Source organism: Egretta garzetta, unplaced genomic scaffold (genome assembly GCF_000687185.1).
Source record: "Egretta garzetta isolate BGI_Z169 unplaced genomic scaffold, ASM68718v1 scaffold229, whole genome shotgun sequence".
In the NCBI taxonomy this organism is placed as follows: Eukaryota; Metazoa; Chordata; class Aves; order Pelecaniformes; family Ardeidae; genus Egretta; species Egretta garzetta.
Window position 1 is genome coordinate 2200179 of NW_009270000.1, and position 23145 is coordinate 2223323.

Below are 23145 nucleotides of genomic sequence, written 5' to 3' on the forward strand. Positions count from 1 at the left end.
TGTGTACTTGTTAGTTTCTTTGGAGGACCTACTGACAGACACCTTATCTTTTATGTGTTGAGTAAACTTCTGAGAAACCTCCTTCCTGCAGAGGAAGGATGTGGACCAAGTGCCCTTTTCTCATGGGACTTTTTGGAGACCAACTGCTATCTGCTAAAATTCTTGTTATTAAAGGATTCCTCAGCGGGAGGCGGTGTTTTTCTCTTTACTCTGATACCACTTGGAAAGGTGACTCTGAACTGCCTCACTTGGAAATGAGGGAAACCCAAGACAAAGGTCAAAATGACTTCAGGTCTTGTGATCAGGAAGGGATGATTTTAGTTGGTGGATGGACGAAGGTTTAGTAGGATTCGTGTGATTCCCCCCCCGCCACCCCACCCCCCCCCACTTCATAGACATTATTATCTCATATCTGTATTCAGCCAGTTAAACCTTAATCTCAGGATCTGTTTGAACTTGAGATTCACTTTTGACATTTTGCCTGATATTCTCACACCCCAAATTCATACAGTAATGCACAATACTAATAATAATGAAGAAGAAAATTAAATACTGTGAAAGAGTAATTCTACTCAAGCGAACAGGTAAATACTGAGACCCCAATTCACCTTACATTATTTCAGGGTCGTAAAAATTAAGAGCTTAATGTGTGTTAGTCCCACAGGCTTTCTCAGTAGTTGACAGAGACTGAAGTTTTCAGAGTGCAATTCCCCTTCAAGTGAGCTGAAATAAAGCTTTTGGTTTTTAAGGAGAAATAAATGTTCTTAAAGTTTGATGTGTGTCTAAATACCTTGCAGAACCACAGGCTATAATAGTGAGAAGACAGCAGGGATGTAGTTTTCCTCGCTCAGTAGTTGTCCTGTTCTTTATTTTGACACAAGTCACCTTTCTCCGCAAGCAAAATATGGAAATGTTTTTGCATGTGCAAGACATGACCAAGAGTAAGGTACCTATGTATGCAGGGAAGCAACGGCTGAATTGTAAGTTGGTCATCAAATATTCACAATTAGAGGAAGCAGAACTTAGTGCAATGTCAAAAGATGCCAGTGGAGCCTTTTGCCATGCTCTGATGACAATACTTAATTGAATAGTTGCCCCGTGATGGAAGTCTGAGTGCTCATTACCGTGGATTTGGAACAGAACACCCACCTGCTGCTGCTTCTGTTTCACAAGGGCTAGGGGTGATTTTGGAAATCAAAGTCCCTTCAGGTTGTTCAGTCTTTCTTCTAGAAAAATGCTCATTTTGTTGTACTTTGTAATATGAGAAAAAGCAAAAGCCTTAAAGCAAAAGCCCTGCTTTACTTCCCTTTCTGACTTTCTGTACTATAGTTACATTTCTAATCAATCACAGTCCTTCTGAATAATAATTATAATGTTGATCCCTGAGGCAGTCTCTCCATCCTGTTAGCATGCCTGCTTATACCGTGGCTATTCCTGACTTGTTTAAAATATTTGGATCAAACAAAGTCTCACTTACTCTTTTAATTGGTCCTGATTTTTCCCAGTGTAGTTTTCCACATATTTTAAACTTCTGAATCCAGAATGTCTGACTTCAGTTCATTGCCCTTCCCCTGACTCTTTGGATTGCCTAATTTTAGCAGATGTGCCCTCATCTTTGGCTTTCTTAATGCTCAGCATGTATTGCAGTAATAATCCCCCGGGTATTTTTCTGAACTCTTGTCTTCAGAAGTAGAAGATGAAGGTTCAGGATAGCACGATAGCATATGGTGAAGAAGAAATGTCTGTTACACTTCAAAAAGTGTAGTCCACAAATTTTATTGTTGCTTTTAATTATGTGTCATTTCTCTAGTGTGCTTTTGTAGCAATAATAGAGTGCTGAAAGACTCAGAGTTGGTGAAGTCGTGTGCACTAATATGTTGAATAGTTTTTACATAGCGATATTATTAGGCACTGTTGTAAATTAAAGGCACATAGTGGAATGTAATATCCAAATTAGTACTTTTACTAGGGAGGGCGGGAAACTCAACCATAAATTTGAGGTAAGTGTTATGGCCTGTGGAGGACTTGGTTCTTTTATGTTATCTGCCACTTAAAGCACGTAAACATTTTGTAGAAAAGCCTTGCAGTTTGGCAAATTTTCTGAGTTGCTTTTATGTGGTAGGTATTTCTTTTTAGGTTTAGGTTTAATTTTTCCCCCAGCGTCTGTACTTCTGCTTCTCCCACTTCCCTTCCTATGCCCGTTCCTACACATTACTTACATTTTGTGATATGCTGTCCTAAATACCTCACTTTCAACTCAATATAGTAAAAGCAGAACCTCTGCTGACAGCCTCCAACCCTCTGCCCTGCCCTGTGTTTCCTTCCAGTGCTGACAGTGCTGCCACGCTCTTTTTACGTGCAGCCCTCGTAGGGGGATGTTTATCTTCTGGACAACTGAGGTCTGAATTGTACAAATCCTTTCCCATATGAATAGCTTCAGTGTTCTGTGGAGAAATAGGCCATATGTAAGAAATAATTATGAGCATTGAGTTGGTCTTTGTCCAAATGGCAATGGAAAAGCGGCTGCATGAGAAGTTTCAGGATAATAACTGCCAATCATTGATGTATTTGCCTGCAGTCTTGGCAAAAAGATCAAGGACTGATTGAACCTGGACGACGGACTGCCCTTTCATTTTGGGAAGTGTTCCTTCATTCCAGAATGCTGCTTGCGAAGAAGCATGGATAGCTTCTCCCTTCTGGTCCTGCTTGTTGACTGTGATAAAGACTTAACATCTCCATCCGTGTCAGTGAGGTGTATCCACAGGCTCTGACTTGCATAACTAAATAAAAGTGTAGCTTTTTAGCATCAGCAGCTAGTTAAATGAAAGAAGTGATAGGAATACAACACGCCCAGTGCTAACTGAACAATGTTGGAAGTCCTGCGTTTATTCTTGGCTTCTGCACCCCAGACTGTGAAGCTGGCATGCAAAGAATGACTTCTGCGTGCTGTGCAGTGGGAGCCTCTCCACTCACTGTCGCTGTTTACGCACTGTTAGCATTGCTGTGCGTACGTGTACGCAGTTAAACTGTATGGCACACATTCAGTGGATCTAAGGCCTCTCAGACACTGCCCACACAGGCTTTTCTCTACACCTCTGCCATAGCTGCTTTTCCACATACCCAGAAGAATAGCTGGCAACTGCCAAAAAGGCTGCTTCAGCTCTCTCTAGTTGGCGTCTTTTATATTATGGTTTCATCTGCAAAATACATCGTTGGGGATTACCAAATACTGACTGTCAGGAGTGTTTTATTAAGTTTCTGGATCTGCAAGGGTGCCTCAAGTCCTACTGAGAGGTTACTGAAGAGAGGGGGTGCTGGCCTATTTGCACCCACAAGAAATCAAAGCCTTTCATTTTAACCAGAGTACGTGGAATTTTAAAATAGATTGTTATTTTAATGTGTTGGTCTTTGAGAAAAATCAATGCTCAAGACTGTAAGGCTTTATTACATTAAGAAACTAATGGGCACACACATGCCAACCCTGTGAAACCAGAGGCACTAAAGTGTGTTCTGGAGCAGGTGCTAAGCACAATTCATGCTTCCTTGAGTCCTACTCCTGCATTGGTCCACGTCTGACAAGTTTATTTGAAGCACTGAATGATCATCAGATTTCTGCTTCTTTCTCACTTTCTTTACTAACCAGCAAGTAGAGAAAGATGACATGTCTGCTAATGCAGGGCATTTTTTGCAGAGGTCCTTTAGTGCTGAGACCTTGCTATCTTCTGAGTAACGTGCAATATCAACCACAGTGGCATTATTCAAGATAATGTTGGAAGCCTAGAAGAACGGTCATATTATGTTGAGGGAGGTGTTGGTGGTATAGATACATCTGCCTGAGGAAATACCATCATGCTAGAAAAAGCTGTTCTCTCTACTTCCACAATTCAGATTACATGAAGAAACATTGCTGTGGTATCTTTTTGAACACATCTTGAGATCTATAGAATGCCTCAGATAGGAGGTCTACCTGACTTTAGTTGTGTTCTTGTTTTTACCACACTCCAGGAATTTTTATCCTTTATGAGCCAGACAGGGAGAACAATCCTTTCCTACATGTGCAGCGGACAGCATAATGATTGCTCAGAACACAGAGTGGTTTTCTTTTGTACTAGTTTTCATCCCACATTTAGCTAACGAGTCATTCCAGTATTTTAGTGTTCTGTATTGAGTCTACGGTGGTAGAAATGGAGGAAAATATACTATTCTTTTGTATATGCACGTTTTTCTTCCATTTGCATATGCATTTCAGGATTCAAACAAATCTTGGAAATTCCTCTATTTAAAGAGACTTTTAAGGAGAACACGGAGAAAAGACTTTTAATGAGTATTATTGTAATTTTTAGAACTCTCATGAGAATGCAATGGGTCATAGGAAGTTTTCCTTCTGTTGGGTTAAAATAAGTAGTATGTATGCTGTTAAAATATTGATATTGAATGAATATTGTATCATTAACAATAATGGTGATTCTCTGCCTTTATAACGTAGTATTAGTAATTCCTAACAGTGAATTATAATTTCTGTTCTCAGATTTCTACAGGGCGATTTTTTTGAAATTTTACCTGGGTTTTTATAAATCTTCAAGGCCACTGCCTGCAAGAACATCTCAAATCTGAACAAACTTGGGTGAACAGGAAAAGGTCACATCCATATGGAACTGGTTAAATTCCAGCTGTTGACAATCCATCAGGTTTGACCCGTGCTGCTAGATTACAGCAGGCTATGGTGTTGGGACATGTACAGGAACACATCCTCTTTCAGCCATGCATTTCCAGGGTGGATTGTTTCCACTACTGGAAACAAAATTCTGTTTCTGCTTCTATAGTAGAATAATTCTTTATTCATATAAGAAAACTGTTAGAATTTTGATTAAGCCATATTTCAGGTTTTTTTGGTGAAAATTTTTTTTTACTAATATATAAGTGCACCAAAAGAACAATTACTTACATTTTAACACTCCTTTTGAAAAAAAATGTTGGTTTTTTAATGAAAGAATTTTGACTTAAAAGCAACCAAATAAACATTTTTTCAAAAATGAAGAAACTCACTTCTTTCCCCAAACGGAATGACTGAAGAAAAACACTTCTTTCTTTTACGCTTTTTTTCAGGGTAGCTCTTCTTTTTTTCAGTGCAATGGGATCAAGATTTAAATTAGTGAAATGCCAGCTTAGAATATGTGATTAAAATTGGTTTTAATGGTTGCTTTTCTAGGTCTTATGTCAGCAAGGTTACCCCTCTGTCTTTAGCTAGAATTTATTTGCTAAGCCAAGGATTCTTTTTCTTCCATTGCTGCCTCATCAGATCTGGAGAGAGACCATTCATCAACTTGGTCATAGTGATCATTCTGCATCCTTGATCTGGGTCAAAATGAAATCATTGGCACTTATGTGAAGTCAGAAGCAGGACAGATGACAGTTAATGACTAAGTTTTAGTGATATATTGTCATGAACTAACACTGATTTAATTTTTATCAAGACCTATCCCTTTCCCCTTTCTGAATGTGACTGTACAAACCTGAGCAGCATTTCAAATGATGAGATGTAAGGTGAGCTGCATGTGAATTGAAGATTTTCATATGCAACAGTAGTTTGAAGTTGCCGTATGTTTTTTTCTTCCATTTTGTGGTTTGCATGGAAGTATGCAAAGCATGGTGCTGGGAGACAGCTCTTGCGCTGGCAGACTTGGTAGGAGTGTGTTGTAGGCTTCGTGATATAGTACACATATGGGCCAGTTCTTCAACTTCACACGCCTTGAGTAGTCATGGGCTTAAGCAAATTCCACAGCCACACAGCAGATGTGGCATACAGGTGTTTGATGGGTGCCACATGCTGATTCAGCTATTTTACTGTTGTGTGCCTTCATTTTGGCCACTCTATCCTTTAGATGCTTATGAAAGGTTATGGTCCAGGGTGATGCCGATGTATAAGTGAGCATATCTCATGTTTCTTCAGCAGAATGGAAGCACAGCAGACACGGAATTCATTGCTACTGTTTTGCTCACGCTTATGAGAAGGTATCATCTGTTACGAGATGAGATGAGACTGGCTGTGTCAGCACTTTGGGTAGCATCTGCGTAAAAGAATATAGTATCTGTATGACAAGCTGAAGCAGATGTCATCTGCTTTTTTGGAGAGTAGGTAGAAGGTCATTGTTGTAATGATTCCACAACGTGGCTACAAGCAATGGGGCTCTGGAGAAGGCGGGACTTTTTCAGTATGCTTCTTTTGTTTCCTCTTGGGCTTTCTAAACCATTTGTCTTGATTAAACCTCTATCAATCAACACACAGAGTGTTATCCACACTTGTTAACATGGATGTAAGGATGGGACTCCCAAAGACCTTAAAATGTGGGGGAAGCAAGACTGTTAATGGTTAGGCAAACCTGGTTTGAACAGGGCAAGCCCCCTTGAGAGATTCAGCTGGCCAAAAGCAAGAATATGAAGCATGTTTTTTAGGGATTTCAGAACTATTATGCTTTCCTAGGAAGATACCAGTCTTCGCACTGAATGGCCACATTGGATGATGTGTAATGTCCGTATGGCCAATATCCCTATTCTGAAGCTTGCCAGTCAAGTAGCGGAAGTTACTTAGGCAAAGAGTATCAGGAACTCAAAATCTTGCTGCAGTCCCCAAAGTATTCACCTATTTCTGACAATCAGTGTAGCCACTTTCCATCGGTAATTTCAGGGCATTATTCCACCTGTGCAGTCATTGTGTGTAGTTCTGGGTTCTGTCATGATTCTGTCAACAGAATGGTTGCCACTTTGCTCGATACTGTTGTCTAGTACGTCATTTTGCATATGTAGATAGTATCTGTCTATTTAGGTACATAGTTTAGTATCGCAGGAGGTGAAGCTAGTGCTTGTCAGGCTGTGTTAAGCAGGCAGGGTAAATTCGAACACTGACATCAAAGGGTTTTTTTTCCCCAGTTATCTCTACACCGACCTAGGTAAGCAACATTCAGCAAAGCAACAGTTTCTGAAATAGGTTTCAAGGTATGACACCTGCTGCAGTGATGCCTTGGTGTGTATAGAACAGGTGGTTGCCCTGGATAGTTTTTGTACACACTGCATTCAATAAACACACAACGAAAAACTTGAGTTTTTTCTTCTGGGATGTGAGGCATTATGATGAGAGCATGCTCCATGAAGTCCCTCTGAATTCCTCCCATTTCTCCATGAGAAGGTTTTACTTTCTTCTGTGAACACTTTTGATATTCAGAAGCTGATGCCTGAAATAGATGTGCAAAGATTGAGACTGCATGTAGCTGTAAGTAGCTGTATGACTGCAATGTGCGTGTAGCCATGGGATTGGCATGTGCAGTACTGGTTAGGGACAAATATTTCCAGGTATCTGCTCCACTGCATTGTTCACCATTTGCATCTGGCTCTTGGTGGCCCCAGCTGGTATGACAGCTATTGAATTGGTCCTAGCTGGCAACTGAATGGGCCAGGCATGGCAACAGATGCTGTACCCAGTTTGTGGTTGGGAGCTTGTATGTACTTGTGGTTTAGAGTCTAATAACCTGTGCAAAGTAATTAGCTTCAGGGTTATGACATTTGTGATGCTTGAACAAAGATAAAACTGCATGGGTGTATTTGATGTGAGGGCTCTGGCAGCAGTTTCTGACAGACTGTTGATGGTAACTCTCTGCCTCCCTCACCAAAGTACAAATCTCTTGCAAGCAGATGATTCTGAATTGAGGTTGTTGAACGGGAAATTCTGGTGCAGCTTGACTTGAATATTGACTGTACCTCAGTATCACATAATTTTTTATTGATAGCTCATATCCACGCTGTGGTTGTTTAAATTCTAAATGACCCTTAGAATCAACCTGTGTTCAGCCTTTTGAGTAGAGGTATTCTTACTGATGTTCTGACTTTTATGACTGTGGACTATTCCAAGAGGCTTACAGTAAGAATTCCTTTCTTGTCAAATCCATTTTTGCTCTAGTGTTTGGGAGCTTTCTGTCTCTGTGGTCTATTGCTGTGATATACAGTGAGCACTCAAAGAAGCCAGATGGGACTCTTGGCCTTGGGAACCTTGAGCTGATGAAGCTCTTTGAGCTGTTTCAGACAATGAATGAGGTACCAGTCATAAGAATCTCTCCCATGTTATTTGATACCCACAACACTCTGGTGCGGCTTGCTTCTGTTACTTGGAAAGTCTGTCCAGTGGCAAAATTATCTATAAATATTCTTAAAGTGAGGGAACCGGTGGCTTAGATTACTATCAAACACAACCAAAGGAGTCCCAATGTAAAGGGTGTGTGCATTTTCTCTTACATCATTCTGATTTTTCTTGACTGTAAGCACAATTACCTGATTGAAATGCAACACAGTTGTACCAGGATGCTGCAAAACTATCTTAGTTCAATGACGTGTTGAGATGCTAACTTTCCAAGGTTAAGCACTATACCCTTAACACATCCAAGCAATCAGTCATGTGCAAAACAGAGCCGTTCTGAAATGTAATAGAGAGTCCTATTACAGCTTTCTTAATGTGTTGGAGCATGTTGCCAGGTGAGGTAGCCAGCTGAGGACCTGGCCTATTATTTTAATGGGAATGAAACTGCAGAGGAAAACCTTCTCACTGTACACTAAAGAAGAGGTGTTTATTGGCATTGGTTTTAGTATTGTGGTACTTTTATTGAGTTCAAAAAGGTCCTGATAAATCTATGTATATTCTGTTACCAGCTCTTCCATGTTGCCTATATCCTTATCAAGTTTGCAAATTCTCCTCGTCCAGATCTCTGGATCTTAGAAAGATCAGTGGACTTTGGAAGAACTTATGCTCCCTGGCAATATTTTGCTCGTGAGTATCAGTCTTTGTCACTGCTCTTTGGTGGACAGGTTTCTTTAATCATTTGCCCAGCAGCAGGAAAATCAGACTATGGGTCTTGCTGAAGATTTCAGCTGCAGTGAAGACAGTGAATGTCAAATACATTTCTCTTGTCTTAGTTATCCACAATAAATTAGTGACAAGAGTGTAACTAAGAGTGAGTATGATCTTTTGAAAGTGTAAGTCAGCACATTCATATTTTTCAGTCTGTTGGGAATTTTTGGTTTGTTTTGTTTGTCTTGGTTTCGGGGTATGTGAGTACTACGGTGTCCTTTGTCCTATGGGACCCCAGAGTTCCTTGCAAAAATCAAAGTGAAATACAAATGCAAAATCTTGGAGTACATATATTGCTTTTTTTGTGACATATTATGCCATGTCTTGTCAGGCACCACTGAATTGCTTAAGACGAGAAGTGGTTTGTTTTCAGGAATTTCTATTTTTCTATGCTGAGTGACACAATCACCGTTCTTGTTCGATTATTGGGGAGAATGTATCTGAAAGCACAGGGGATACTTCTTTTTTAATTTAAATTAGAACGATAGTGTTGATATTCACATATAAAAATAATTTTGTTCTCACTTGACTAGACTCCAAAGCAGATTGCTTGGAGCGCTTCGGAAAGGAAGCTAATCTTCCAGTGAGGAGGGACAGCGACGTCCTTTGCACCACAGAGTACTCTCGCGTTCTGCCTCTTGAAAATGGAGAGGTAAGTGTTTTTTGGACAGTAATGTGTAACACTGGAAGCAAACAGCATTGGTTTCAGAAGTTTTCTGTTTCAATAAAGACCTAGAACTGGAAGAAATTTTTCAGCTATGGCTGCTTGAATTAATAAATCCATAAGCAAGCACTTAAGTAGCTGGTGAGATTTTTGGAGGTTGAACTGGCTCCTCTTAACTTTCACCATTCCCTGTGGGGGTAGGGGCTGCTCAGAGCCACCCATGTTGATTTTTATCATGATTTAGTTACCTCACTTTAGCCACATGCATTTGAAGGTGTTGACCACATTTTCTGAACCCTTCCAATGTACGTGGCAGAACTTACTGCATCAGAATTGCTCATGGGAGTAAAGGCTGTAGAAACAGATATTTGCCATTCAAGAACAAGTAGGTATTTAAGAAAAGAATATATGAAATGCTATGTGTTTATAGTATAATACATCTGTTTGGAAAACGTTGCTCTGATTTTAGCTGTTGTTCGTTGCTAGGCAGAACTGGGGCTTGTGTTATTTGACTGAATGTTGAACAGAGTTACCCAGAGTTTTGAGCACACGGATCTGGCATTGTAGTTTCATATTAAAGTAGAATTTGTTTATTAACATATCTGTAAAATTTTCCTAATAAAATGTTGTAAAGAATAACTTCCATAGAACACTGCTGGTGCTATCCCCTATTATGTGCTGTATGACTTTTCTTACAGGAATTGTGCTGCAATCAGAACAGCCACCATTCCCTTGTTACATGCTTCAGGGCTTAGGAGCCATTTGAAAATAGAAATCTGTCATCTGGTCGGTTATAAATAAATAAAAGTCTCTTACTCAGTCCTCTACGTGCATACTGGATTGTTAATTTAATAGAGAGTCATGATTGCTAGGCTGCTGGAATATGTTCCTTTAAAAAATAAAAAAGTACCGGAGCCCTTGTTTTGAAAGTGAGATAAACCTGCTTTCATGCGAGGAGATTTTCTAAAGCAACAATGAGTACTTTCTTCCAAAAGACCATTAATACGCTCCCAGGCACTGGACCTGGTAACAATAATATTTTCCAGGAATGTTTGTGCCTTAACCCAAAAATAAATGTGCTTTGGGAAAGAGCCAAAACCTGATGTTTTTACTCAGGCGAAACTCCCATTGACACTATCAACTGTTAATATAACTATTTGCAACTATTCCTATTGTTTTTTCCTGTTAAAGCATGTACTTTTTGTGTGTATACACCTACTGTTTGCAAAACAGATAGAGGCACTTTTTTTTTTTCTTCGGATGTGCCATATGGGTAATGAGAATTCAGAGGGGGCCAAGATTAACAACACTGTTTTTCCCAATGTCCTGGCTTCAATATGAAATGTGTGGTTGTTACCGCAAATATGCTCAGAAACAATAGTAAGTTTTTGGCTTCTTTTATTAATTGTGCTCTGCGCCGCTACTGACACTTGCAGTTGATATATTTTAACAAAAATGTGCTTACTTCTTTGTTAGATTGTAGTATCTTTGGTAAATGGCCGCCCAGGAGCAAAAAACTTCACTTACTCCCCTAGTCTTCGAGAATTCACAAAAGCAACAAACATCCGCCTTCATTTTCTCAGAACTAATACGCTTCTTGGACACTTGATATCGAAAGCTCAACGAGACCCCACTGTAACCCGTAGAGTAAGTACTGTTTTCACCGAGATACACTCAACAATTGTATTCAGCATGTTAGAGACCAAAAAATAATCTGAATGTTTTAACAATCCAATTTTACAGTGACCCACCTTTAAATCCCTGTATTTTCTCCGGGTTCGTTTGAGACAAGAAGGTAACGGGGTCAGCACAGATTTATGGAGGGGAAGTAATGATTAATGATTGTGTAACAGACTGTCTTCTTTCCCTGTTTTTGAATGTGGAAGGAAGTTGGATGCATCACGGGAGCTATAAGGAGCCAAAGCGGAAATCTTCTAAACAGGGCTGAGGAACTAAATCTCTTCGGCTTTATTTGACACTACTTTCCCTTATTTATTCAAAGAAAGATTTTCAGGAAACAGTACCTGAGTTTCTGAAGGAGCAGGAATCAAAGGGCGTACTCGAAAGTTACTATCTTTCCACAAATAATTTGAGATGCCAAGGTGTTTTTAGTGGATTTTGGGCTATCCAAGAGTTTGAAAGCCAAAGTCCCACTCCCATTCAGTGGGGAAATGTAAGAAAATTCAGCTTCCTTAAGGGAACACTGCATAGAAATTCATATACTTCAACAGACTGCAGACTTCACGTTGTATTGTTATTTTTAACCTTTTCATTTAAAATGAAGATTTGGTAACAATTGGAGGAAACCCTGGGGTGAGGCACCACACAAATGTGTGTGAGAGTTTCTGCATCAAAAAACACAAAACTATTCCAGTTACTTGATAGCACTCCCATTAAGTACCTTCATTGTCTTAAGTAAATTTTAAGATGTTGCTCACAGGCAGATGTAAATGCAGTATTTAATTTACTTGGCAAGCAGCACAGCTTTAGTGTAAGGGACTTCTGAGGTTATCATAGCCATAGGATGTAGGATAGCTGAATGAAATGTTGAGTGTTTTATTAAATTGTTAAAAGAGAGCACAGGTTTTCATCATAGAGAACTTCCAAGTCTAGGAAAGAGTTAACACTCTTAAGGAAAATCATTGTGTTAAACTTATAGAAAACAGATGAAAACCAGACCAGTTCTGTTCTCCTATCCAAGTAACTGCCTAGCTTCTCCTGTTAATGGTTTGAGTTCATGACACACTGAATTATATACAGTATGCTTTATGTCTAAACTGACAGATTGGCCTATTAATTGTTTTGGCCTATTGCTAATTTGACTTATTGCTGACCAGTGGCAGTACAATTCCTGTTAGTAGTAAAGTGTAGCTCTGCAAGGCTGTATGAAACTATAGACTGGGTTGTGAAGACTTCCATACAAAAACCAGTCAAATATGTTGGTGAGAGTCCCAGTGACCATTTCTAGCTTTGCTGAGAACGCTGAAAGCATAGGTTTTACTTACAGGATAAAAATGGTATGCACAGTTAGAAATGAATGTGTATATTTGAATAGAGAGAGTACAGAAAGTATTTCCTAGTCTGTATATCCCATCTACTGTTCTTCACCTGCCTAGAGCAGAGAGAGCTAGTTGGAAAAGCTCCCTGCTCTGGGGAAGCATCTTGTCTGTGCCCAGCCAACTCCACCTACATAAAAGTAGAGAATGTAGGTGCAACCAAAATGAATCACAGGATGGTTGAGGTTGGAAGGGACCTCTGGAGGTCATCTGGTCCAACCTCCCTGCTCAAGCAGGGTCACCTAGAGCAAGTTGGCCAGGATTGCATCTAGACTTCTCTTGAGTACCTCCAAGGAGGAAGACTCCACAACCTCTCTGGACAACCTGTGCCAGTCACCCTCACAGTGAAAAAGTTTTTCTTGGCGTTCAGAGGGAACCTCCTGCATTTCAGTTTGCCTCTGGTCCTGTCACTGGGCATCACTGCCTGGCTCCATGCCCTTTGCACCCTCCCTTCAGGTATTTATACACATTAATAAGTTCCCCCCCGAGCCTCCTCTTCTGCAGGCTGAGCAGTCCCAGCTCTCTCAGCCTTTCCTCACAGGAGAGATGCTCCAGTCCCTGCATTATCTTCGTGGCCCTTCGCTGGACTCTCTCCAATACGTCTGTATCTCTCTTGTACTGGGGAGCCCAGAACTGGACACAGCACTCCAGGTGTGGCCTCACCAGTGCTGAGCATAGGGGAAGGATTACTACAGAGAAAGGCTATATATACCGCTTAGAGGGGCTGTACTGTGAATAGAATGAGCACAGGAGACATATCTGCGTAATGTTCTGATCCTTTTTCTCTTCGTCCTCCAGTGGCATTAAATCTGCCCATTTAATTTTTCTGGAGGTACACAGAGATCAAGAATGACAACCAGCTCTCTGTTCTGCCTGTTGCTCTAAGGAGACAGGGAAACAACTTCAGAGCTGCAAGCATGTATGCAGAAGTTACTATTGATATGTATATAGTAATGATATTTTCACTGAGTTGAACCAGCTAAATTTTTATCTTCTGTTGCCTGGATGCCTGCAAGGCATGAGGATGAGATATAAAGTGTTTCAACTTCAGGTCACAATTTCTAATCCAGCTTGAGTCATGAGTGATTTGACTGACCTGGTGATTTTGGTCTGTTTCTAGTATTTAGTGATCATGTCTGACTGAATGGGGAAACTGCACTGCCCATACCAGCGTGTCTGGTTTGTTGACCAGACCAAAGTCTCACAAATTGATGCTTTGACAGTACTTTACATCTCCATCCTCAAGCTGGCTTTGAACAAGCTTTGGGCTTGGATACTGGTGGTTGTGTAGCTGCTGGGGAACGGAGAGCTTACAGCAATGTGCATTTGATGTGAGTTGCACAAGCCTGTTGCTATCAGGTACCCCATGGGTATTGACTTTGATTTATTGGTACTCATATTGAGACACAGACATCAACAGAGGTTTGACCATTGGCTGCCTGACATTGACCTTTTGTAATGTCATGCCTTTAAAATTCTGATAAGCAAGATTTAACAATCTGATGTTGATATTTCTGACATAATGCAAGTAAGGAAAGACCTATACATACTTCTTGTGCTTGTTCCATAGTATTACTACAGTATAAAGGACATCAGTATTGGTGGTCGATGTGTTTGCCATGGCCATGCTGACATGTGTAATGCAAAGAGTGCTGGAAACCAATACCAGTAAGTAAACTGAGCGTAACATTAATTTAATATGAGAAAAACAGTACATGAACTTTTTCAAATTGCCTTTTTTACTATAGAATGATACAGTCTTACAGGGATTTTTCATTGTAGTTAAAAAAATAGAATCTGCAAATAATTGACAAGAAAACATCTCAAAAGCTATTGTATGTGAAATAGAATAATAATAAGTCTTTACTTAGATTTTTCTTTTTAATTTAAATAACAGTTTGGCAGACTGAATAATTTCTTAGAAACCCTTAGTTCTTTTTGGAAAACATGGGTTGATATCACCTTCTGACAGCAGGAATTAGAAGCCCAGCTCAAGAACAAAGTTAGTGAATGTCCTGGAGATACTGAGCATTATAACTGAGCTCAGCCAAGATCTAATGGCTATTGATCATTACTAGAAAAAATAAAACTAGAAACTGCATAAACTATTCCCTTTCCCTGTGAGGTTTATGATCTCCATATTGATTTCGCAAGGAGTTAGATCAGGTGCTATGGCTCATCTGCTATAGGGAAGTGACTGTGAATAATCAGACTGTCTAAAAGATATTTTAAAATCCTGGTTTAAACCAGCTGTTGCTCTTTTCCATGATAGTATTGAAACAAACTTTTATCAGGACAATACAATATTTTCAGTTGTGTTTTAATGAAGAGTAAGCAGGCAGATGGATGCTTCTTTTCCAGATGTCTATGCTAGAGAAAAGTAAGTACAGAAGGTGTGACATCTATGGGAATAAGATGGTTATGCTCAAAAATTGTATTGCCCCTTGGTTATTAGACTACACAGATAAGAGAGGAATGTTGGAAAGGACCTCTCTGGTCTCAAGGTCTCTTTGTTCCTCCAGGGATTCAGTTACTATGCATAGTAGTAAGGCCTAGCCTATAATGAGAGCGTGCCCTTTAAATAGGCTATTCAGCTAAATCAAAATAAATATGAACTACATGTTCTTGATTAATAGTATGCACTATTTTAAAAATAACAAGATGAAGTTACAATCTTGCTTTATTAAAAACACTAAGATTATTGTAAACAAAGCATAATAGAAAATTATTAAGATGTGCATATAAAGATGACAAATATTTAGATTTACTGTACGTCAACAAGCTTGAGCCTTGGCATGAAGCTAAAGTAGGGTACATCCTAAAGTGTTATATATCAGCTTGATTTAATATTCTAGAATAAAGTTTCATAATCCAGTCTATTTAATCCAATTATAAATGTTCTCGATAAGTAATTTGTGCTAATAAACTCATAATCACACGATTAAAGTAATCAATCATTAAGAATTTTAGGAAAGTTCCAAGATGTTCTAGTATTACTGTTTGACCTCTTTACATGTGAGCTTATGTCCTGTCCTTCTCACATTTATGTGTAAGTCTTGGGCTGCAGTAAAATTAAAAGTTTAAATTCAGCTTCAGTAGAACAAGAGGCTTTCATTTCTACAGGTTTGAGTGTGAATGTCAGCATAACACTTGTGGGGAAACCTGTGATCACTGCTGCCCTGGATATAATCAGAAACAGTGGCAACCTGCAACAGCTGGGAGCACAAATCTATGCGAACGTGAGTAGCCTAGAAGATGCCAGGTTAAAAGGGACATTGAGAAGTGGGTGGGAATTGGCCATAGTGCGCGTGTTCATGGAGCATAACTAGCACACTGCATGTTTTAACATCTTTTTTTTTAACTGAGAAACTTCTTCCCGTATAGCAATAAGGAATAGGTGATACAGTGAATATTATTTATGTTCTTCTCTCTTACTAATCAATGAAAATGGTCATTCATGTGAGAATATTACATGAGAAAAGTGGAAGCCTTCTTGTAGTACACTGAGTCAACATCTCTGCCCAGTCCTAGCTGTCTGCTGACAGATCCTGGATCCCCCCTAGCAGAGCAGAGACTATAGGCATCTTGTACAACTTCAGAATTTGCCTCCTCAGGATGGAGAGAGATTGCTTAAGGCTGCCACCGCTTACAGGCACGCGTGTTGCCCTCCATTCTCCTGCTGATGGTTGTCCCTCTCTGACCGGGCATCAACGGGCACAGAGACATTCCTCGTGGGGAGTCCAGGCAATTCCACACTTTGCACCCCTTCCTGTGCTCATAGTTGGGAGTTTGGAGTGCTTTAGCCCCACAGACCAAGCTGGAGAAGCCCATCGACCTTCCTCCCACCTCCCCTGTTTCATTCTTTAGTTAAAGAAAACGACCACATGGACCCCCATTTGATGGAGGGGTACGTACTGTCACACACGGGCGTTTTGCATCCTTCTGACCAGAAACCAGTGAGCGTGGTATGGACAGTGTCATCCATCTCTGTGCTCATCCTATTCTGAGCAAATGTGTTAGCAGCCTGCAGTTTCCTTTGTGTCTGGCCTAATTTATTTTCCTTGTCCGCCTTTCCTGAGAGTAGCATAGCTAGTGGGTACAAATGGTTAACAGGGGAACCTTACTTGAAAGCCAAAGAGACGTAGCTGTATAATTAGTTTGAGGAATAAAGAGATGGTTTGTTTAATCAAAACTGCAGTACTAAGACTGAGTGTTGGGGCGGGGGGAAGATGATTAAAACGTTTGATAGGAGATAAGCATGTTGGGACACAATTTTTGGATAATATTTGAAACTTCATGTAAATTCCCCTCTTTGGAAGGAAAACATTTTCTGCCAGGAAAGAGATAAAGAGCATAAATAATGTCATGTTTTTTAAAGAATGAGTTTATAGAAGATCTGTAGTATTCTGAGCCAAAACAACTTTGCTTTTAACTACCTCTGAAAAAATACCCTTTTTAGTATGGATTGCTCCTAGCAGTTTGAGGTGATTTGTTGAGAGCATTTGCCAGGTGCAGACCTCTTTTCCTGGCAGCCTGTAGTGAAGGAATTAAAGTAAAACTCGTTAAGCCTCTCAGAAGCCTGAGGTCGCTTGAGAGAAAGTGATGGAAGGAGGTTGGTGGGAGCTTGTAGGGATAAGCCCAACCTTTTGCTACGAGTTTCCCAGTACTGTATGGGTAAGCAAATGGCCCAAAGTGGTGAGAAGATGCTTGTTGAGGTAGAAGGGGTTTCTGTTCCCCTGTGAGAGAAAATGCTATTACTATAATCAGAGCAAATATTTTTCCTGTTAGTGTTAGAAAACATACTTATGAGCTGTAGCTCACAGACGGTTTGGCCATAGAGGCAAGGAGTTTTTATTTACATTGTAAATATATATATATATATTTTATGTTCTCTTTCCTTTTCTTACTTAGTATCTTGAACCAGCATCTCATTTGTGCAATGTTTTATTGTCTTGAAGAATTATCTGAATAAAAAACCCCAAAGATCTTCACAGGCTATTGCAACCTGGCCAGGGAACCCAGTCCTGCCCTGTCTGGTTCCTGTCAGCAGACCATAAGGGAACCTGAGGGCAGGCCACCACCTCAGCTGTGTTGTTGGTAGTTTCTAGGAAAAGGCTTCCTTGTCCAAAGCTGTTCAGATATAAAGATGTAGAGGAGATAAGAGAATGATCCAGTTTCCCTTCTCTTGTCTGTATGATCGCGTAGCAAGGCATGGAGGATCCATTTTCCCTGAGTTGTGCTCCCAGTTGTGCCAGGTACTTGGAATAGAGTTTGGAAGGACTACTTCGCGTACGCTTCCCTCATCATGAAGAAAGTAGGGCCAGGGCCCTTAGCTTATGTTTTCAGGTGCTTTCAGGAACCCATCACCTTCCAGAGTATCTTATCCCCTGGTCCAGAAGAAGGGAGGATTTCCCTAAACATGAAATAATAGCTTTATAAAGTCAACTTTGGGAGTTTCCTGGGAAGGTTTCCCTGGAGTGCTGGAACATCTGTAATTAAAAGCTCACCTAGCACCCGATGCTTGGGGAAGCCTTTTTTGCTTCCTGCATTCTTTCAGAAAAATTCCCATTGTTCCTCTCTGGTGAGGAAAGAAGATTAGATTGGGAAAAAAAAAAGGACATAGGATGAGTTCATGGCAAAACCATGGTCCTGCCCTTTGATTTAATCTGTTTGCTTGCTGCTATGGTTGATTCTTACCCCAATTTATATTATAGTTCTGGAAGATTTCAGTGAAGACAGGCAGAGCTTTACATGACCAATGGGAAGAGATTAATTTTAACTAAGATGGGAAGATTATGGGATACACATAACTGATCTCTAGGAAATTGAATAAATTATTTTCTGGGTAAATCTATCACTCTTTACTCAAACTTTATTTGCAGGAACAATTCAAAGTGTGGAGCTATTTTTTGGGGGTTAATTCTCTTCTGCAAACAAGGCACAAACATGGGCTGGCTCTGGGATTTGTATGGCCAGGCCTTTTTGCCAAAGGCAAAACAGCAAAGCCTTTTTGGGTTTTAGGTCTCCCACATCAATGTAAGGAGATCAGTGAAGCCAGCTGATGCACGTACAAGGCCACAAATGGATATATCAGTGGATGTATCTCAGATGTTTTCAATAGGTGAACTTCCAAGTCTGAGACATATGTGAGGCTGATGTGCCTGCAAGCAAAGCCTCACAGATATCTCTTGTTCAATCTTTTCTGAGCACTGCAATATTACCATCTGTTAGAAGGAGATAAAAGTATAGCAGAACATGTAAGCAGAGATGGATTCAGAGCCACTGTGAGTTCAGCCGTTATCTTTGTTTGGCTTAACAGAAGGGAAAAATAAAGGAAAAGAGCTAACCACAAACCACCCAAAGTAAAATTTATCACAGCTGAGACTATAAACAACCATGCACTGGGAAAATGAGTTATCTCAGTCACCTAATTCTATCCTTTTCTTAATAATAATAATAATAATAATAATATATTATTAGTGGTGGTGTTATCATTGTTCTTCATACCATACTTCTTTAAATGATACTTCTTTTTGAATCCACAATTCTCAGGAAATAGAATGAACTCATACCTAAAACTTCTCCATTTAGAAGAGAGCATCTGGGTAAATTTATAGCCAAGTTTGCTGGTGTATCTGCATCTATGTTGGAGTATGAGTGTTCTTTGGTGTAGGTCTTTTTATTGAAATGTGTATGTCTTCTCTATAATTATTTATTTTAAATAGAGGCTTAGAGTACGCAGCTTCAGCCCAGATGTATTTTTAGATGTGAAAAAATAGGATAAACATTGCAACATGTTTTTGATAATTTTTAAAAACTGCGGAGACCATTCTTCTGGAGCTTCCTAGTTCTGCATTTATGCATAAATGTATTGTTTTGAGATGGTACAACTGTTGCCTCCTCTGATAAGCCTAGCAGCACGTTTTCCTCCTATCTATACAATATTATCATGTTTCTAGTGTGAAATCCAGTTTTTAATAGGTAAATACATGTATTTGAGCATACTCTACCATACGTGAGTGTATGTATACGTAAAAAGTCAAAGCTTCTTTTTCACCTCTGCTACATTACTGGATTCCAGCATTATGATGAAAGCTGACTTGGAATATTACTTTTTCAGCCTGCAATTGCCATGGACATGCCACTGATTGCTACTACGATGCTGATGTTGATCAGCGTCAAGAAAGCTTAAACATCCATGGGCATTATGAAGGTGGAGGAGTCTGTATTAACTGCCAGGTAAAAAGGTGGTTTTGGTCAGTTTAAATAAATGACATTTGAAGAAGGGCTACTGTAGTGGGACTGTGCCCACACCAATAGCTTGGAGGCTGACCAGTCTAGAGAACTCCATTTCTCTGGGGTTGTTACTTGTATTCAAAGCAGGGAAAAAAGTGTCTGAAAATAATTTACATTGTACAACATTGCTTGTTAATATATGAGGGACATACAAATTACATTTATGCTCAGTCCTGTGTGATTCAAGTAAAGCCACACAACGCAACCATTAGATCAACTACAAAAATTCCCTTTCCTGTTATTACGAACTCTGCCATTTCCCTGCTTAGCAGAAGGAATGGTTTGAAGTTGCACCAGGGCAGGTTTAGGCTAGACATTAGGAAAAACTTCTTCACCGAAAGGGTTGTCAGGCTCTGGAATGGGCTGCCCAGGGAGGTGGTCGAGTCCTCATCCCTGGAGGTATTTAAAAGAAGGATAGATGAGGTGCTTAGGGACATGGTTTAGTGGTGGGATGGCAGGGCTAGGTTAAACATTGGACTCGATGATCTCAAAGGTCTTTTCCAACCAAAGTGATTCTATGATTCTATGAAGTAAAACTAACCAAATAAAATTCCAGTTCAGGCCAGCTGGTTCCTTACTGCAGCAAAACACAGAGGGCTCTCCCTCATCAGCGGGAGTAAAGGAGGACATAGGCTTTACCAAGAGGAAAGCTTATAGGTATTGAAAAAGCACAGAATCGTAGAAAGTACTTCTGGAAGTCAACTGGACTAGTGCTCCACTCAAACCAAGGCTAGATGCAAAGTTAGATCAGGTTGCACTGAGAAATGTCCAGCTGAGTTCTGATAATTTCCGAGGATGGAGATTACCCAGAGTCTGTGTAATCTTTTACAGCACTTAATTGCTGTCATGCTGAAGAGATTTTTGTTACTGTTTAGTAGGATTTTCCCCAATTGCAACTTGTGACAGTTGGCTTTTGTCCTTTTGCTGTGCACGTCTGTGAAGAGTTGGCTCTGTCTTCTGTGTAACCCCCTCTTAGGTAGAGGAGAACTGCCATTAGACACCTCTACCCTTCTTGAACATCTCTTCTCCAAGCCAACCAAAGCCATTCCCTCAGTTTCTCCTTACGTGCTCCAGCCCCCTAACTCTTTTAGAGGCTTGGTTGGATTGAATCAACAAATGTTAATTTGGAATCAGAGACTTTACACTGTGTCTGTTGCTAATGAACATCATGTTCTTTGAAAGAGAAAGAATGTCTCTCATCCTGAGTAACTTCTGTCCTACTCCATCTAATTACTATCAGGAAAGATCATACAAGGCTCTGATCCACTTGATCTAATCTTGGACTTGTCTCTGCTTTCAGTGGAACTGAACGACCTGACCTCCTGAGGCCCCTTACAACCTAAATTATTCACTTGCTCAGTGATCTCAGGGTTAAATACATCCAAACTTATTTGGAAGTCTGCCTTCCTTTTGTTGTCAAGTCAGCTGAAGTATGATGACAAGGAGCTGAGCAGAGCATAATTCAGAGGCGAAATTGCCATCAAGCCTATGTTCTTATGAAACCTATGCATCATAATTTATATATTACCATTCTGTGCATTTTAAAAAACAGTGGTATTTAAGGAACAGAAAAAAGGAAATATCCAGTAAAATGTATAGGGTACATTTTCCATCTTATTGCCACAATATAATCAGATACTGTCCAAAAGGCAGACAGAAGAGAGTTATTTTTACTAGCATGAGTAGAAGAAATGTTCTTTGTCTTCCAGTTGACATTTCTGTGCAGAACTTTGTTTGTGCACTCTGGTAAGATTTATCATTTTTGGTCCTTCCTGTCAGGTCTTTGTTCATGAAAGAGCATTTCTCTTATATTGCTTCCAGGGTAGAAAAGAGCAAAATTAATCTAAATCTATGAGTCCTGGTTATATGACTGATATTAATTGTTTGTAACTTAATTTTGTGGAAGTTATGCTGGATAAAATGAGTTTATGATAAATCTAATTATAGCATTTTTTTTTTTCATGTATAAAGCACATGGATTTTACTTTACTTTTTCTGTTTGTGCCAGGGAAAAAAAGTGTTGGGAATGGATGTTTGAATGAAGAAGTGATATAATTGAAATGTTGCATACAAAGATAGATTCAGTTTTTTTAGTCTGATAACAAGGGAGGTCTGGAAATCATGTAGTCCAGCACCCTGCTCAGAGCAGGTCTAATTAGATCAGGTTGCTCGGGGTCTTGTTCAGTCGAGCCTTGAACACTTTCAAGGATGGAGATGCCACAACCACTCATGGCAACCTGTTTCCTTTGTGATAATTTTTTCCCCCTAATACCTAATTGGAATTTTCCGTGTTCCAGTCTGTGCCTCTTGCCTCTCATCCTGTTGCTGTGCTCCTCTGAGAAGAGTCTGGCTCTGTTCCTCTGTATCCTCTGATCAGGTAGTTGTAGATAGCAGTAAGTTCTTCCTTTTCTTCTAAATGCTGAAGAGACCCACCTGTCTCAGCCTCTTCTTGGATGTCATGTCCTGCACCATCTTGGTGGCTCTGACAGCACCAGTCATCTTGTCACGGAGAGCAGTGAGGTTCATCAGGCATACTTTGCCCTAGATAAATTTATGTTGACTGTGTGCAATCACCTTCCTGTCCTTCATGTGTTTAGAAATGGTTTCTAAGATGATTTGTTCACTGGATCTCCTTCCCCACTCAGCATACTCATACTCCCATCAGCTTTTCTTTTGCTGCTGATGCACTCCTAGAAAACTTTCTTTTAGTACTTCACCTCCCTTGCTAGTTTTAACTCGAGCTAAACTTTGGCTTTCCTAACTCCACTCCTATATGTGTGGGCAATGTCTTCATATTGCCACCAAGTAGCCTGTTCCTGCTTCCACCTTCCATGTACTCTTTTTGAGTCTGAGATCAATCAGGTGCTCTGTATTTATCTGTGCTGGCCTTCTGCTACACTTACTTGACTTTCTGTACTTTGGAAAGAACTGTTCTTGTGCTAAGGAGGCCATCCGTCACAATCAACTAGCTATCCTGGTCCACTTTCCCCTCCAGGGCAGTTTCACATAGGGTCTTGCCAAGCAGATACCTGAAGAAGCCAAAATCTGCTTTTCTGAAGCCCAGGACTGTAATCCTGCTATCTGTCTTGCTTACTTGTCTCTGGATCTTAAAATCCACAGTCTTAGGGTTACTGCAGCAAAGGCTCCCTCAATCTCCACGTGTTCTTCCTTGTCAGTTCATGAACCTCTACATCCAGAAATTCTTTGCTACTTTTGAAATAACTTCTGGGTTGTTT

General features: G+C 40.0%; 1 protein-coding gene across 1 annotated transcript in view; it reads left to right on the top strand.

Moving 5' to 3' along the window:
- LAMA3 (laminin subunit alpha 3) overlaps positions 1-23145 on the top strand; it is a 117575-nt gene that overhangs the window by 3268 nt on the left and 91162 nt on the right. Inside the window, 6 exon segments of the mRNA XM_035903015.1 lie at positions 8695-8812; positions 9427-9545; positions 11034-11204; positions 14184-14281; positions 15737-15852; positions 19734-19852. Of these exon segments, the coding sequence (XP_035758908.1) occupies positions 8695-8812; positions 9427-9545; positions 11034-11204; positions 14184-14281; positions 15737-15852; positions 19734-19852 (741 nt within the window).